The sequence below is a fragment of the Typha latifolia genome, chromosome 7 (genome assembly GCF_019914945.1).
Source record: "Typha latifolia isolate L0001 chromosome 7, TyphaL0001v2, whole genome shotgun sequence".
Taxonomy (NCBI): Eukaryota; Viridiplantae; Streptophyta; class Magnoliopsida; order Poales; family Typhaceae; genus Typha; species Typha latifolia.
In genome coordinates this window covers 12,988,080-13,004,866 of record NC_133092.1, presented here as the reverse complement: position 1 = coordinate 13,004,866, position 16,787 = coordinate 12,988,080, and the positions used below count along the sequence as shown (strand labels likewise).

At 39.8% G+C, this 16,787-nt stretch overlaps 1 protein-coding gene and 1 long non-coding RNA gene across 2 annotated transcripts; both read left to right on the top strand.

Annotated features, from left to right (window-relative positions):
- The first annotated feature begins 9,727 nt into the window (after positions 1-9,727).
- Positions 9,728-11,037, top strand: LOC140792973 (uncharacterized). The gene is made up of 4 exons (XR_012109853.1): positions 9,728-9,943; positions 10,198-10,295; positions 10,398-10,475; positions 10,979-11,037. It is a non-coding gene; the product is annotated as an uncharacterized lncRNA (long non-coding RNA).
- Positions 11,038-13,113: 2,076 nt separating this feature from the next.
- LOC140792631 (multicopper oxidase LPR1 homolog 4-like) lies at positions 13,114-16,000 on the top strand. The gene is made up of 3 exons (XM_073143734.1): positions 13,114-13,467; positions 14,176-15,642; positions 15,741-16,000. Exons 1-3 carry the CDS (start codon positions 13,255-13,257, stop codon positions 15,792-15,794), a joined length of 1,734 nt encoding a protein of 577 aa, XP_072999835.1. The 5' UTR covers positions 13,114-13,254; the 3' UTR covers positions 15,795-16,000.
- Positions 16,001-16,787: the final 787 nt, after the last annotated feature.

The window sequence follows — 16,787 nt, the reverse complement described above, 5'->3', positions numbered from 1 at the left end:
GGATTGCGAATAAAAGTAGTATCCACCCATTTCTTCCTCGATCCGGAGTAGCGTACGTCCAATATTGGACTTACACATAATCTATGAAGGACAAAAACATCCTTGTTGACATGCAAAGAAATTTGTTATTTTTACTATACAATACATAAAAAATCAAAAGATAAATAATTGGACATGACGTTTTTTTTTTAATATTCCTCCTGAAACAGGTAGATACTTGTTTATCTAAATCAAAGGGACTAATATTTAGTAACACATAATTTGTGTATATTATGTTATGCACTCTTATTTTTTTAACTCGTCTAGTTCAAGTCTTTGTATGCTCATTTATTCATCCAAAAGAAAAAAATTCAAGCCAATCATAAAAAAAAGGACAGGTTAAATACCCTATTTTTGGAGACTTAGCTAGTGATATGATGAGTTTTGATAAGTGAAATATAAGGACACCAACGTACGTAATCTCCTTGTGTTTAGTTATTTAGGAATGTCAACTAATACGAGAGGATGTTTTCTTCTGATAAATAACAATGGCTAAATTTAGACCAGATAATAGTTTAGGGCATAATATGTAACAAATCAAAGGTGCTAAATCTAAATGGTTTGAAAAAGAAGGAATTAATAGTTTTGGTTCATCCTTGGAGAAGAAGATGGTCAATCGTATTGGGTAATGCAACATGGACAAACATGGGAAGCACCTTCTTTTTCCAATCTGTTTTGGATTAATTTAAAATGATTCCAAAAGAAATGATGCTTCCCTTCCTTCTAATTATGTATTAGTTAACTTATAATGCATGGAAGTGGGAACGAGATTGTCAACCCTGTCCTATTTCTTTTTGAAGATAGCTCTTTATTAATTTCCTCAACTCCGCCCTTTAAAAGAAGGGCCTTTGCACTTTGGCAAAGGCATCCGAACTTGTATAATTTCCTAACTGAAGGTTCACCTCTCATATATACTGAACTTGTTCGTCACTTGCAGTGCATGCAAGCAAAAAAGCTTGCAAATGGGAATCAGAATGCAGCTAGCTTTCATGCTACTCATGGCGATGACCCAATTAACTCTAGAAAAGGTGGCCGGATCATTGCAGATGTACGTTGATCCACTGCCGCAGATGCCAAAGATTTATGGCTACGCCATGAAGGATGGCTCTCCAGTCTCAGTCAACCTTACCATAGGGATGTTCAACAAGACATGGGTAATGCTAGATCTTTTCCATTTTAATTAATTCGCAAGCTTGTTATCAGAGCATTGACATGTTCTTCCCACTGACTAGTTGAGAAATTAATGGTGCATAACTTGGCATGCCCATCTTGTTCTGTTCATTAATTAATTAATGTGATAGAAACTACGTAGCACCACTCGAAATAACGCCTTCCAGTTTGCTTCTAGGAAGAAGCATCTAGTATGTAAGAGTTGTGATCGATGATGCAACATATAAAGATTGTATAATAGACTAATTTATTTTAGAACAATTCATATTGATTTTCTTACAACAGAAATTTCACCGTGATCTTCCTGAAACTCCGGTGTTTGTTTATGGCCAATGCTCTGCTACGGCTACTTTTCCGGGCCCCACCATCATCGCCCGCCACGGCGTGCCTCTCCACGTCACTTGGGAGAACCACCTCCCGCAATCCCACATCCTCCCTTGGGACCCGACCGTCCCCACCGCCATCCCCAAGTCCGGTGGCGTCCCCGCCGTCGTCCACCTCCACGGCAGCGTCCACCCTCCCCAATCCGATGGCAATGCCTTCGCCTGGTTCACGGCAGACTTTAAAGAGAGAGGACCCAAATGGACCACCACCACCTACTCCTACCCTAACGTCCAGCCCGCCGGCAACCTCTGGTACCACGACCACGCCCTTGAAGGAGATGGGTCCTTAATTCTAGGGGATTCATTAAGTCTGTTGTTTACTTAGTCATGCATCTCAGTTTGTTCAAATAAATCCCTGATATCCAGGAAATAGTTTAGCAACTATTTTTTGAATTCAAATGCATATATCGTGTGCTGTTGTTTAGGCTAAAGATTAGGAATTGTATGGCTATTTAATGCCAAACTAGTTTTAATAATGGATGATCTGATTACGAGATTTTACATTTGGTATCGAGCCCGGCGAAAAGGAAAGCCGCAGCTTTCTTGAGTGATACATAAAAGATGAGTGAAGAGAAGATGAAGCTTCCTCACTTTGATGGTCATTATGACCACTGGAGTGAACTGATGGAAAACCTTTTGAGAGCAAAAGGACTATGGAGCCTGGTGGAGAATGGTTTTGTAGAACCAACGGCTAGTACGATGCTCACTGATACACAGAGAGCACGGCTTGAAGATTCAAGGATGAAAGATCACAAAGTAAAACATTATCTTTATCAAGCAATTGACAGGGTAACATTTGAGCAAATTCTTGATAGGCGCACGGCAAAGATTGTGTGGGATTCCATGAAAAAGAAATTTGGAGGAAATGATCGTGTTAAAAGGTCACTCCTTCAAAAACTAAGGAGAGATTTTGAAGTACTGAAAATGAAGGAGAATGAAAATGTCTCTGAGTATTTTGTCAAAGTCATGTCAATAACTAATCAAATGAGAAGCAATGGAGAGGAAATGCCGGATTCAAAGGTGGTTGAAAAGATTTTAAGAACCCTCACAGAAAGGTTTACTTATGTTGTGATATCCATAGAAGAATCCAAAGACATTGAGACAATCTCAATTAATGAACTGCAAAGCTCCCTTGTAGTTCATGAGCAAAAATTTCAGAGACATGATCGAGGAGAAGATCAAGCCCTAAAAGTGAACCATATGGAGAGTTTTAGAGGTCGTGGAAGGACAACTATGAGAGGAAGAGGACGAGGTCGAGGTAGAAGCTTCTTCAATAAGGCAACTATAGAATGTTATAAATGTCACAACTTGGGACATTTTCAATATGAATGCCCAATGTGGAACAAAGAAGTCAACTTCGCTGAGTTTGATGAAGATGAAGAGCTCCTTTTAATGGCATTGGTGGAGGAACGAAAGCAAGGAGGAATGATGTCCGGTTCTTGGATTACGGCTGCTCTAATCACATGTGTGGAGATAAAGCTATGTTTTCAAGCTTAAATGAAAATTTCAAACATTCAGTTAAGCTTGGAAATAACACTAGAATGGAAGTGACCGGAAAAGGGAATGTCAAATTGGTTTTCAATAATGCTGCCTATGTGATTAGTGATGTGTATTTTGTTCCCGAGCTCAAGAGCAACCTCTTGAGTATAGGACAACTCCAGGAGAAAGAATTAACAATCCTAATTCAAGGAGGAATATGCCAAATCTTTCACCCAGTAAGAGGGTTAATTGTTCAAAGCAAAATGAGTTCAAACAGGATGTTCATACTAGTAGCTCAAACTCATTCATCTCCAAAAGCACAATTTGTAAACTGTTTGCACACAAGCTCCATGGATCTACCTCAACTTTGGCATGAAAGATATGGTCATCTAAGTTATAAAGGTCTAAAGATATTGCAAGACAAGAAAATGGTGCGAGGTTTGCCACAGTTTGAAGCATCAAATAGCATCTGTACAGATTGCATGGTTGGCAAGCAACATAGGAATGTCATTCCCAAGCAAAGTACTTGGAGAGCAAAAGAAGTCTTGGAGCTCATACACTCAGACATATGTGGTCCAATTAGTCCTACATCCAACAGTGGTAAAAGGTACACTCTATGCTTTATAGATGATTTTAGTCGTAAAGCATGGGTGTATTTGCTTGTTAAAAAGGCTGAGGCCTTTAATTGCTTCAAAATGTTTAAAAAATTAGTTGAGAAAGAAACAGGAAAGCTGATCAAGAGCGTAAGGACATATCGAGGAGGTGAATTCACTTCCAATGAATTCAATGACTATTGTAAGGAGCATGGAATTCGAGACAATTAACAACTCCCTATACGCCGCAGCAAAATGGTGCAGCTGAGCGCAAGAACAGGACGGTCATGAACATGGTGAGATCCATGCTATGTGCAAAGAAAATTCCCAAGACTTTTTGGCCGGAAGCTGTAAATTGGACCTTCTATGTCCTCAATAGATGCCCTACACTGGCAGTCAAGAATATCACACCACAAGAGGCTTGGAGTGGAGTTAAGCCCTCAGTGGAACATTTTCGAGTTTGGGGATGCATTGCTCATGTCTACATACCTGACACTAAGCGAGGTAAACTCGATGACAAAAGTTTTACTTGTATTCTTTTGGGAGTTAGTGAGGAATCTAAAGGCTATAAACTATTTGATCCAAGAACTAAGAAAGTGGTAGTAAGTAAAGATGTGGTTTTTGAAGAGAATAAGCTATGGGATTGGGGAGAGAATAATGTAGAACAAACTAGTGTAGAGCTAGTTTGGGGTGATGATGAAATAAGTGAAGGAGAAGAAGTCTTTGAGGGTGTAAATTGGAATAATGATGGCGTACAGGAAGACTTGGATGCAGCTATAGAGATAGTTGCAGAAGCAAGGGAGGGACGAGCACGTAGAACACCTTCTTACCTTAGTGACTATGTCACTGGTGAAGAATTGTCAGAAGATGAAGATGAGGCTAATATGATGGAGTTGGATTTCATGAAGCTTGACACGTGTGATCCATTTGAGCTGAATTTGGTGGAGTTTGACACATGTGATCCACTGACATTTGAGGAAGCACAAAAGAACAAAAAGTGGAGAATAGCCATGGATGCGAGAAATTGAAGCAATTGAAAGGAATCAAACTTGGAAGCTGACCGAGTTACCAAAGGGAAGTAAATGCATTGGTGTCAAATGGATTTACAAAACTAAACTTAATGAACTTGGGGAGGTGGATAAGTTTAAAGCTCGATTGGTGGCAAAAGGGTACTCTCAAAAGTATGGAGTTGACTATACAGAGGTATATGCACCAGTGGCTCGAATGGACACAGTGAGAATGGTCATTGCTTTGGCAGCTCAGAATGGATGGGAGATCTTCCAACTTGATGTCAAGTCAGCATTTCTGCATGGAGCTTTGCAAGAGGATGTCTACATTGAACAACCAAAAGGGTATGTGAACAAGGGCAGTGAACATAAGGTTTATAAACTTCACAAGGCTTTATACGGACTAAAACAAGCACCTAGGGCTTGGTTCAGTCGTATTGAAACCTATTTCATCAAAGAAGGCTTTCAGAGGAGTCAAAATGAGCATACATTATTCTTTAAAGGAAACAGTGAAGGTAGATTTCTCATTGTCAGTATTTATGTTGATGACCTTATCTATACTGGTAATGATATTTTGTTGATGAAAAAATTTAAAACTTCAATGCAAAGGGAGTTTGACATGTCCGATCTTGGGAAGATGAGATTTTTTCTTGGAATAGAAGTAATGCAGTCACTTGATGGCATTCACATTTGCCAACATAAGTATGCTATTGACATTTTGAAACGTTTTGGAATGGAAGACTGCAATCCTGTATGTAATCCCATTGTTCCAGGGTGCAAATTGAGTTGTGATGAAGAGGGAGAAAAGGTTGATGAAACACTCTACAAACAAATGATTGGAAGCTTAATGTATATCACTTCCACTCGGCCAGATCTGCAATTTGTTGTGAGTCTTATTAGTCGTTTCATGTCCAGACCAACCAGGGCACACCATCAGGCAGCCAAGAGGGTGTTAAGATACTTAAAAGGAACTCTAGATTATGGGATATGGTATAAGCGTGGAGGTACAAAAGATCTGAAGGTGTTCACAAATAGTGACTATGCAGGAAATATTGACAGGAGGAAGAGCACCTCAGGCTACACATTCTTGTTAAGTGATGGGGCAGTAGCCTGGTCCTCAAAGAAGCAAGCCATTGTTACACTTTCCACAACAGAAGCTGAATATATTGCAGCTGTGGCTTGTGCTTGTCAAGCTATCTGGATGAGAAGAGTTTTGAAGGAACTAGGTTATGCATTGGAAGAAAGCACCACTATCATGTGTGACAACACCTCAGCAATAAAATTGTCTAAGAATCCAGTGTTTCATGGTAGATGTAAGCACATTGATGTGCGGTTCCATTTCTTGCGAGATTTGGTTAATAACGGCGTGATCAAGTTAGAGCATTGTGGAACACAAGATCAAATAGCTGACATTTTTACGAAGCCATTGAAACTTGTCACATTCCGAAGCTTCGCACACAACTTGGAGTCTGTTCAGCATCAAGTAAACTAATCGGTGATACGATTAGTTTGAGGGAGGGATTGAAGGAGATGGGTCCTTAATTCTAGGGGATTCATTAAGTCTGTTGTTTACTTAGTCATGCATCTCGGTTTGTTCAAATAAATCCCGATATCCAGGAAATAGTTTAGCAACTATTTTTTGAATTCAAATGCATATATCGTGTGCTGTTGTTTAGGCTAAAGATTAGGAATTGTATGGCTATTTAATGCCAAACTAGTTTTAATAATGGATGATCTGATTCGAGATTTTACAGCCCCTCGGCCTCACTCGCGTCAACCTTCTTGCCGGACTTCTCGGGGCTTACATCATCGACAAGCCCTTCGTCGACGCCCCGATGGGTCTCCCCTGCAACGAGCACGATCTCCACCTCATCATTGCCGACCGGAGCTTCAACGTCGACGGCTCCATCTACATGAACAGAACCGGCAACGTCCCGTCCATCCACCCGCAATGGCAGCCGGAGTACTTCGGAGAGGCGATCACCGTCAACGGCAAGGCGTGGCCTTTCCTCTCCGTCCGCCGCCGCAAGTACCGCTTCCGCATCCTTAACGCCAGCAACGCCCGCTACTTCAACCTGACCCTCTCCAACAACCTCCCCTTCTACGTCGTCGGCTCCGACTCCTCCTACCTCGCCGCCCCCATCATGACACCCACGGTCGTCTTAGCCCCCGCCGAGCTAGCCGACGTCATCATTGACTTCTCGCAATCGGCCACCACGGAAGCTGAACTCTTGAACACCGCGCCCTACCCGTACCCTAGCGGAACCGCCGCCGGCCCACTAAACGGGAAGGTCATGAAATTCGCCATACAACCCTTCTCGCTCTCGGACGCCCCAGATAACTCGACGGTGCCAGACAAGGGGGTCAACTATGCCACGGCGACCATAGTAGACCCGACGATAGTGACTAGATACATAGTGATGTACGAGTACCAGACACCATCCGGCGAGCCGACGCACCTCTACATCAACGGGCTCCGGTTGGAGGATCCAGCGACGGAGACGCCCAAGACAGGGAGCACGGAATTATGGCACGTGATCAACTTGACCGGCGACAACCATCCGTTGCACATCCACTTGGGGATGTTTCAAGCCATCAAGGTGCAGGAATTAGTTGATTACGAAGGCTTCAATAATTGCATGACGGTAGCTAACGACGCAGTGAAGTGTAACATTGACAAGCATGCAATCGGTAGAACGTTGCCGATCCCAGATTACGAGAAGACATGGAAGAACGTAGTCAAAATTGAGCCAGGTTACATGACGACCGTGGTCGTGGAGTTTAAATTGGTGGATATCGACAAACCTTATCCCTTCGATGCGACGGCAGAACCCGGATATGTCTACCATTGCCATGTGAATTATTCTCTTCCACACGTATGATAAGTAGCTAGATAGGAGAATAAGTCGATCTATTCTGACATATGCAATTATATTTATCTTTGCAGATATTGGACCACGAAGACAATGCGATGATTCGACCCTTGATGTTGGTTGCGTGATGCTCGAAATTAAAATGATCCAGATATAATAAAATTGATTCAGAAAGGCTATTTTCTAGATAGTTCATTGTCAATTTATGAGTCAGGCATTAGAATTAATTTTGAAGCTCATTTCATGTGGGTATATGCAATTGGGCAAAATAGTGGTGTATAATGTACTCAATCAATTACTTGTATTCTATACGAATATTGATGTATAAAATCGGTCTCTTGTTCTCCAAAAATGATTTTGAGTTTGTGACTACTGAGCTGAGATAGAGAACAAGCATTAATTGTTTCAATCATTTCTTTATCTAGACGGAATTAAGCACCGTTCGTATTATTACAAACAAAGTAATGATCCACTAGATTTGTGTTGCATCCCAAACCTATAACTATTTGGCATCCTTTGAGGAGGAGGATGGAGGAAATAGACGGCGAAGAGGGCGAAGTAGAAGACGAGAAAGTCTGATTGTAAATTTAATTAGATATAAAAAAAATTAAAAAATATATTTAATTACTGAATCAATTTAAGAGTTCTATATATAAGGATTGGAATATAAATTAATAGTTTTATTATATGAGATTATAAAAAAGTAATAAATTTAAGAAATATTTTAGTAAATAATAAAACTCTTTATAGTGATAGACGAGAGATCCAGAGAAGTATTCAAATAATAGTTGATTAAAATACTATTTTTAAGAGCAAAATAAATTATAAATATTAGATGAAACATAATAGGTTTATATTATAGAATAATGGTATGATAAAGTATTTTAAAAATAAACTGTTGTTATCTATACTTAATAACGCAGTATAACCATCACTGTACTAAAATAAAAATTAATTTATACTGATTTCACATCCAAAAAACAGCCTTATCCATCACACTATCTAATTCATTTTATAAATTGATCAGATTTGAATCACTTAGTCAACTGCATCACACAAACATATTCACAAACAAATCATTGCATGTCTTCATGATCCAATACCAGCAAAGCTAAATTGCATATGCTAGAGAAAGAGAGCTTACAAGAACCCAAAGAGTAGAAGATCTTCCATAGATTAGCACTGGGGAAGTAGCTAAACAAGCTCCCATATCCTCCTCTTCCCTGATAAACTTACTTCTTGGCTCTCTCAAATCTCAGTGGGCTGAGCTGCTTCTGGGTGGAGGATAGTTGTACACATATATATCTCTCTATCCTTTACTATCGCACATTGTACTAATCATATGTACTGCAAAAATAATTATTATATGTACGACGTGTACTGCATTTGGGAAGAACAAGTACACGTGTACTGCCCCAAGATTATAGGTTGTCTATTTGACCCATTTCAATTACTAATATATATTATGAACGTGACATAAATACTATTATCTCTATTTTGTGGTATTGAAATCTTTTTTTTCTCTACACCTTATCAAATAGTATTCCTTCCATCGATTTCTTATTAAGATTTCTAACAGAAAATCATCACATATCTAGCGTCACATGATGTCCTAATTAATCAATATATCATTAGCTTAAGTCTCTTGCTTTTCTCTTTCTTTTCTTTCTCTCAAATTCAAGTCTAGAAATAAATCTCAGTACCTCTCTCTAGGAGGTTAATTTATAGAGAAAAATAAGAGTAAAAGGATGAAACAGTTGAGGATATGGGTGTAAACTGGGCTATATATATATATACATTGGAGCTTAAGCGAGCCTGTTGCAACTCAGAATCGACTCAAAGTTAATTATAAGGCTAAATTAATAGCTTAGATTAGACTTAGCTTAACTCTGGCTGAGCTGCGAGCAGGTCGTTTATTTGAAAAACTTAGTTGTGGGAGTGAAAATTTAATTATATTTTTAATTTAAACTCTTTAACATCTCAGCAGGTTTAAATTTTAACTACTACGTTGACTCGGTCAAACTAGACGAGTTTGGCGGGCCGATGAAGAGATTAAAAGTATCCCAAGCTCCAGATATTGCTGCCATGGCGATATCAGCCGTCCATCGTCCACATCTATCTCCTCTCGCCTTCTTTCTTCGTCGTCCACCACTACTAGTACTATACTACCGATCGCAAGGTAAGGTACTTCCCTTTCTTTACGAACCACGAGATTGCAAGATTTTTTTTGTCGATTTTCTAACGTGGAGAGATCCCCGCCCTCGATTCGGATGGGTCCCACAGTTCAAGAGGCCCTACATGAGTGGCGTAGGCGCGTCCATTGGAGGGTTCGCCGGCGACGTTCTTCCGGTGGCTCGAACCCTCGCCTCCGTCGCCGATCGCCTCATCTCCATTCCAATGTAATCCCCTTTCATTTTTCTCTCTCGAAAAAAAGAAGGAAAAGAAAAATCTCTGTCTAGATTCAGACCTGAGATCTCGACCAGACTTGAAATTGGTCCCTTTTTTGTAGTGTTAGTATGCGAAAAAATTCGAGTAATTTTAAAGTTAACGATATATAAGTGCGATTAAACTAATTCCCGCGCATCTTCTCATTTATTACACTTCATATGATTATTGTGGATGATCCTAATACATATAAAATATTCCATGGCAGATTGGCAGGTCTTGAATGCGGCAATATTGCCAAAGAGATTTTTTTTTATAGGTTCACAGAAGGATATTTAGGTTTTCAGCCTGTTCAGCAGAGAAAAGGTAACTAACTAACGAGAGATGCCCATGTCTTTGGAACAACTCTTCAAACCACCTGGCAGAGTGTGATTTTCAAGCTAACAGATGCTTGTTTTCTTCAACCAGATGGTGAGAATCAAAGTAATTTATAAAGTAGTGGACTTTACTCATCAGAAGAAAAAGGAAATGCAACATGTTGCTAAGGTAATTTCCTTCGTGAGACATTAGAAGCATATGTGAGAGTTGTCAGTGGTCCAAATCTTATCTGACTGGTTGTTTTTTATTTGGATTTAAGCGTTTGTTAGTGTTTGCATGTAAATTTCATCTTAAATAGCAGAACAAAGAAATAAAATTAAGTAAGATCTAGGTGAAATGCAAATTTTATTAGAATAATTCATACCTTCATGTTAAGCCTCAAGCCAACATATACTAGAGTCAGAAGAACAAGCCTATAGCAACTTCTTCTTATTCTAGAAAGTTTGAGAAGTTGATTAAAGAAGTGAAATCTTTATGAAACTGGAGATGCTATTAGAGAGTTACTTCAGTAAAAGCCTCCTTTGGCCTCTTGACTCTGGCTTTAAGCAATTAAGCTAAAGATGTTTAAGAGTTCTGTAAATTCACCTTAGGTAATTAATATCCAGTCTAGTTAAAGCTCACATACTTAATACTATTCTCATGTGGAAGTAACTTGTTTCCAACCTTGCTAGGTTTGGTCTTGGATGCTGGAATGGAGGAAGATCTACTATTGGCCTCCCTGTTATTGAGTACATTGTTACAGATACTCCTTTGAAGGTGCATACACTTCACTTGACTTGGTCCCGCTACAAGAATAATAAATGCAACTATTACCTCTGATATGAAGTCTATCTGTTTTATGCCATTTTCATGTGTTCATTTTGGGACTAAGGTGAATGGTAATCAGACTTAGCTATTCCTGCTAACTGCTGCTAGTAATACCTTTCCTTCTACCTTGAATTTGTGATTACGCTACCGTGTCAACCATTGATAGATGTGGTTTGGTGCATCCTCTAACCTAAACAAAAAAGTGAGTGAGTAGAGCAAATAGCCAAATACTTAGAACTAGTGTAGTTACCTTAATTGATTATATGTTTCAACATATGATTGGCCTATAATTTTAGCATACAAGACAGCTTTGGTTGGTGCATCATCCAGCTCAAACCAGATATAAATATGAATAGAAGTTAGATATGGTTAAATGCATGATTGCATGATGTGTCGATTATAACAGACGCATTTGTGTTCTTCTCAATTTTTTTTCTATATCTTGGCTTCTTTCCAAATCACCATCACTTATTTGATTATTTTAAAAGTAAAAGACTTCAATCTGAGCTATTAACTATTAGATGTGATTGCAAAAGGATCATTCATTGTTAGGTATAATTCAGTAATCCATCTGTTTCATTTATAATCTTGTGAACTCCAGATTGACTAAAGATAATGTATGAAGGACAAAAGTATCCTTGTGTAACCTGCAAGGAAAGAGATGCTATATCGGCTACACTGAAAACTATGTTATATTTACCACAAACTAATCATTGTCATGCCTAAAATAGTTTATTTATCAATAGCTCAGAGGCAACTAACATTTAGTGCCACATAATTTGTGGTTATCTTCTCAGCCGCCGCATCTCCATTTTATTCAAAGTTTCAAACACAACGGGTGAAAGTCAGCTTAAATAACTTATACGAAAGAACCAAATATAGGAACTTTTGACAGGTTTAATGTGAAATTTTAAGGTCCCTAAAATACCCTCCTTCCAGGGAATAAAGTTTTGTAAGATTGACTAAGAGGAGGACATTTTCTGGTAAATACAGGTAAAACTAAGTTAAAATTAGACCCAATAAAAATGTAGGGCATAAAATGGAACAAATCAATGTCAGAGAGTTAATTGGTTTGGTTCTTCCTTTGAGAAGGTGGACATGGAGATCAGGTAATGAAATATTTGTTAGAAAACAAGGCTGTCTTGTATCCAATCGTGTTTGTTATTTAGTGTGATAATTGTTTTTGACTAAATTAATAATAATTATAGTACAGAGCCTGTTATGTTTGACAAAGGGCACTGCAGGCTCCAACTAGACAATGCTTCCTTACCTTCTAATGTATAAACTAATGCGTTGAAGTGGGGACATGGTTGTCTGTTTTGAGCTAGCTTGTTTATTGATTTCCTCTGCTATAAAATAGACCTTATGGCCAAGGCATCCATCCAAACTTGTGCTCGCCACAAGCCACTCTTCAACCTTTTCCTCAAGGTCGCTTCTCTCCTCTCCTCCTCTCTCTCTCTCTCTCAGCCGTTGAGATAACTGGTGGGTTTCGTTTTCCTTTTCTTTTTTGGGTGTTCTTTTCTCATGTCTCTCCAACCTACAACTTCATGACAAAATAAATGTCATGTGATATGCCAAATACTTCATTCAATTCAAGGTTAGCTGATGTAGACGTAGAACAGTATTGGCGCCATGCATAGTAGAGCTATGTCATGATAAGATACAGGCTACCTTATTTGTACTGTTAGGTACGAGATACATCTTTAATGATGGTGTCATTTTGTCGAAGAGCTCTTATTCTGAATAGAAGTTAGAGGATAGCATATTATTATCTTTATACAGGCTTGGACTATAAACTCTATTTCAAATATTTAACACGTCTAGTTATTTGATACATCTCGGGATTTGAAGAACCTCATTCCAGATGGGAAAAGTAGAAAACAAAGGGAGTAGCTTTTCTATGATTCTTAGACAACTAATTGACAGAGGAATATTAATATGCTCTGATGATTAATGAATTACTTTTTATTATTATTGTTATTGCTTTGTTTGCAAGGTAAGTTTGACTCAATACGCCAGAAGAATTGGCCCTTCAGAGAAGGCCACTCATGTGATTGCAAGAGTTCAGACCTACTGCTAGAAATACTAAACTTGTTCAGCACTTGCAGCTCAAGCACAAAGATTGCATATTGGGATCAGAATGCAGCTAGCTTTCGTGCTTCTCTTTGCGATGTCCCTCGTCGCTGCTCAAACAATTACGCCGGTGACGCCATCGTCATTGCAAAAATTGGCCGGTTCATTGCAGATGTACGTCGACTCACTGCCGCAGATGCCAAAGATTTATGGCTATGGGATGCAGAATGGCTCTCCAGTCTCTGTCAACCTCACCATAGGCATGTTCAAGACGACATGGGTAATGTTTTCTTCCATTTTATCCTAACATAACCAGTTTCTAGTTTCTAGTATCGTATAACAATGACAACGTGGGCGACGATAGAGTTGATATTTTTCTTAACTACTTCTCAAACTTGTGATTAGAGCATGTGCCTTTTATATTTTATTTCCCACCGATATACTTAATTTATGATGATGATGGTGAACAACTAGACGAGTATTTTCTTCTGCTCATTAAATAATTACATGTGATGGAAACTAATGTGGGACCCTTTAATAATGGCTTCTAATTTGACTCTATAGTTGTAGATTGTAGTATTTAAAGGCAGAAATCTCTTCTTTTTTTAAGAAGAGTTGTTATGCTGCAATAATTTCATATGCAGCACCCGACCATATGGCAACGTGAAGTCATTGAGGATGAGGAATACTCAAACAGTCCAAGCGATGGGATGACAAGTTCGTAACCTAGAAAGAGAAAGGTCGGACTATTGACCAAGTAAATGTTATCAAACAGATTTGATAGCAAGAAAAGGTCTAATTCGATTCTTTATTAGAAATTAAGGGGACAAGGGGAGCAGTTTAGATGTCAATTCGTATAGTTGACCATTTGCAAGAAATCATACGTGTGCGTTGAACAACTGACACCCGAGTATGCAAGGTAGGAAATCATAGATCTGTGGAGTGACTTATTTAGCAAAATATTTATATTTTAATTTTCTGATGACAGAAATTTCACCGTGATCTTCCTGAAACCCCGGTGTTTGTCTATGGCCAATGCCTTGCTACGGCCACTTTCCCTGGCCCCACCATCGTTGCACGCCACGACGTCCCCCTCCACGTGACCTGGGAGAACCACCTCCCGGACTCCCACATCCTCCCCTGGGACCCGACCGTCCCCACCGCCATCCCCAAGTCCGGCGGCGTCCCAGCTGTCGTCCACCTTCACGGTAGCGTCCACCCTCCCCAATCCGACGGCAGTGCCTTCGCCTGGTTCACCGCCGACTTTAAAGAGAGGGGACCCAAATGGACCACCACGACCTACTCCTACCCTAATGTCCAGCCCCCCGGCAACCTCTGGTACCACGACCACGCCCTCGGCCTCACTCGCGCCAACCTCTTGGCTGGTCTTCTAGGCGCCTACATCATCGAGAAGCCCTCCGTCGACGACCCGATGGACCTCCCCTGTGATGATGACGACGACCTCCACCTCATCATTGCCGACCGGAGCTTCAACGTCGACGGCTCTCTCTACATGAACTTCACCGGCAACGTCCCCTCCATCCACCCCCAGTGGCAGCCTGAGTACTTCGGCGAGGCGATCACCGTCAACGGCAAAGCGTGGCCGTTCCTCTCCGTCCGCCGACGCAAGTACCGCTTTCGCATACTGAACGCCAGCAACGCCCGCTATTTCAACCTCACACTCTCCAACAACCTCCCCTTCTACGTCGTCGGCTCCGACTCCTCCTACCTCGCTGCCCCCGTCACGACACCCACCGTCGTCTTAGCCCCAGCCGAACTAATCGACGTCATCATCGACTTTTCGAAATCCACCACCTCCGAAGCCGAATTGTTGAACACTGCGCCGTACCCATACCCCAGCGGCACCGCTGCCGGCCCGCTAAACGGCAAGGTCATGAAATTTACCATACAACCGTTATCAATCTCCGACCCCCCTGATAACTCAACGGTGCCGGAGAAGGAGGTCAACTACGCCACAGTGACCATGCCCGACCCTACTACGGTGACTAGATACATAGTGATGTACGAGTACCAGACGGCATCCGCCGAGCCTACACACCTCTACATCAACGGACTCCGGTTAGAGGATCCGGCGACGGAGACGCCCAAGTCCGGCAGCACGGAATTATGGCATGTGATCAACTTGACCGGCGATAACCATCCATTACACATCCACTTGGGGATGTTTCAAGCCATCAAGGTGCAGGAAATAGTAGACCTGCAAGGCTTTACAAATTGCATGACGGCATTTAACGATGCAGTGAAGTGTAACGTAGACCGGCATGCAGTCGGCAAAACGTTACCGATTCCGGATTACGAGAAGACATGGAAGAACGTCGTCAAAATCGAGCCGGGTTACATGACGAGCGTGGTGGTGGCGTTCAAATTGGTGGATACCAACCAGACTTATCCGTTCGATCCCACGGCGGAGCCCGGATACGTCTACCATTGCCATGTGAGTACTAGTAGTCATAAGTTATTCTCTCTCACTTGTGAATAAGTAGATATTCGAATAAGTTTATTCTTACATGTGGGATTAATTTATCTTTGCAGATATTGGATCACGAAGACAACGCCATGATTCGTCCATTGAAGTTGCTTGCGTGATAATGGAAGTTAGTTAAGTTGTCCAGATAACGCACTTACTACTAGTTTTTTAAGATTCTCAATAAAACTATTCAGAAAGCTGATGGAAATGTATGTCTATTCTATTTTCTAGAAGAATCTAGATGTCTATATAGTATGTGTGAGTGAAGGCATGAATTAGTATTTAAGCTAATTTCATGTCGGTGTATGTATGTATGTATTCGGGATAAATTTTGTTGTATAATGTACTCAATTGATTATTTTAATTATATTTCATTGATGCATAAAATCTCTCTTTTCGCACTATTAGATGAGGATCTCTGTGACCTGAGATAGAGAACGAGCATTAATTATACTTAGACCATGGAGTCTACTCTGGACTGCATCCAAAGGCCAAGAACTATTTTGATAATTGTGTGAAATCCTTATACATAATTGATTGATAGAATCAAATTGAGCTACCAAAATATCGATTTCCAACAAAATATAATTATATTAAAATCGCATCCCAACAATATCAATAGATCTAAATCTACTATTTTTTAATCGTAAGTGTTATATTAGAAAAGCGAGATAAGAGTAAGAAATATAAAACTATTATTTGATTAGAGGAAATATTTTATGTTTTAATCTATTCTGTTAGGTTTAAATTAAATTTAACTTGGATAAATAATAAAAATAGAGATTTGTATTTATAATATAGACAAAATGTAATATGGTAAGCGGTTTGTTGGTGTATATTCTATAATATATGTTATTTTTATTTTTTGGGTAAAATTTTGTAAAGCTTTATTAATTTAATTAGGTATTTTATTAGGTCATTAGGTAGAGCTTGAGCTAAAAGTAATCAAAATTAAGCATGTCGGATTTGAGCCTTTCTACTAAAACATTAATGCATTATATGCTCAAATCGTCCTATAAATTACCAAATGTTTTTGTTATTATTGATGAAACCGCTCTTAAGTATAAAGATTTTTTTTTTACCCGGCTCATTTTATCAGGGTTTTAATTTGA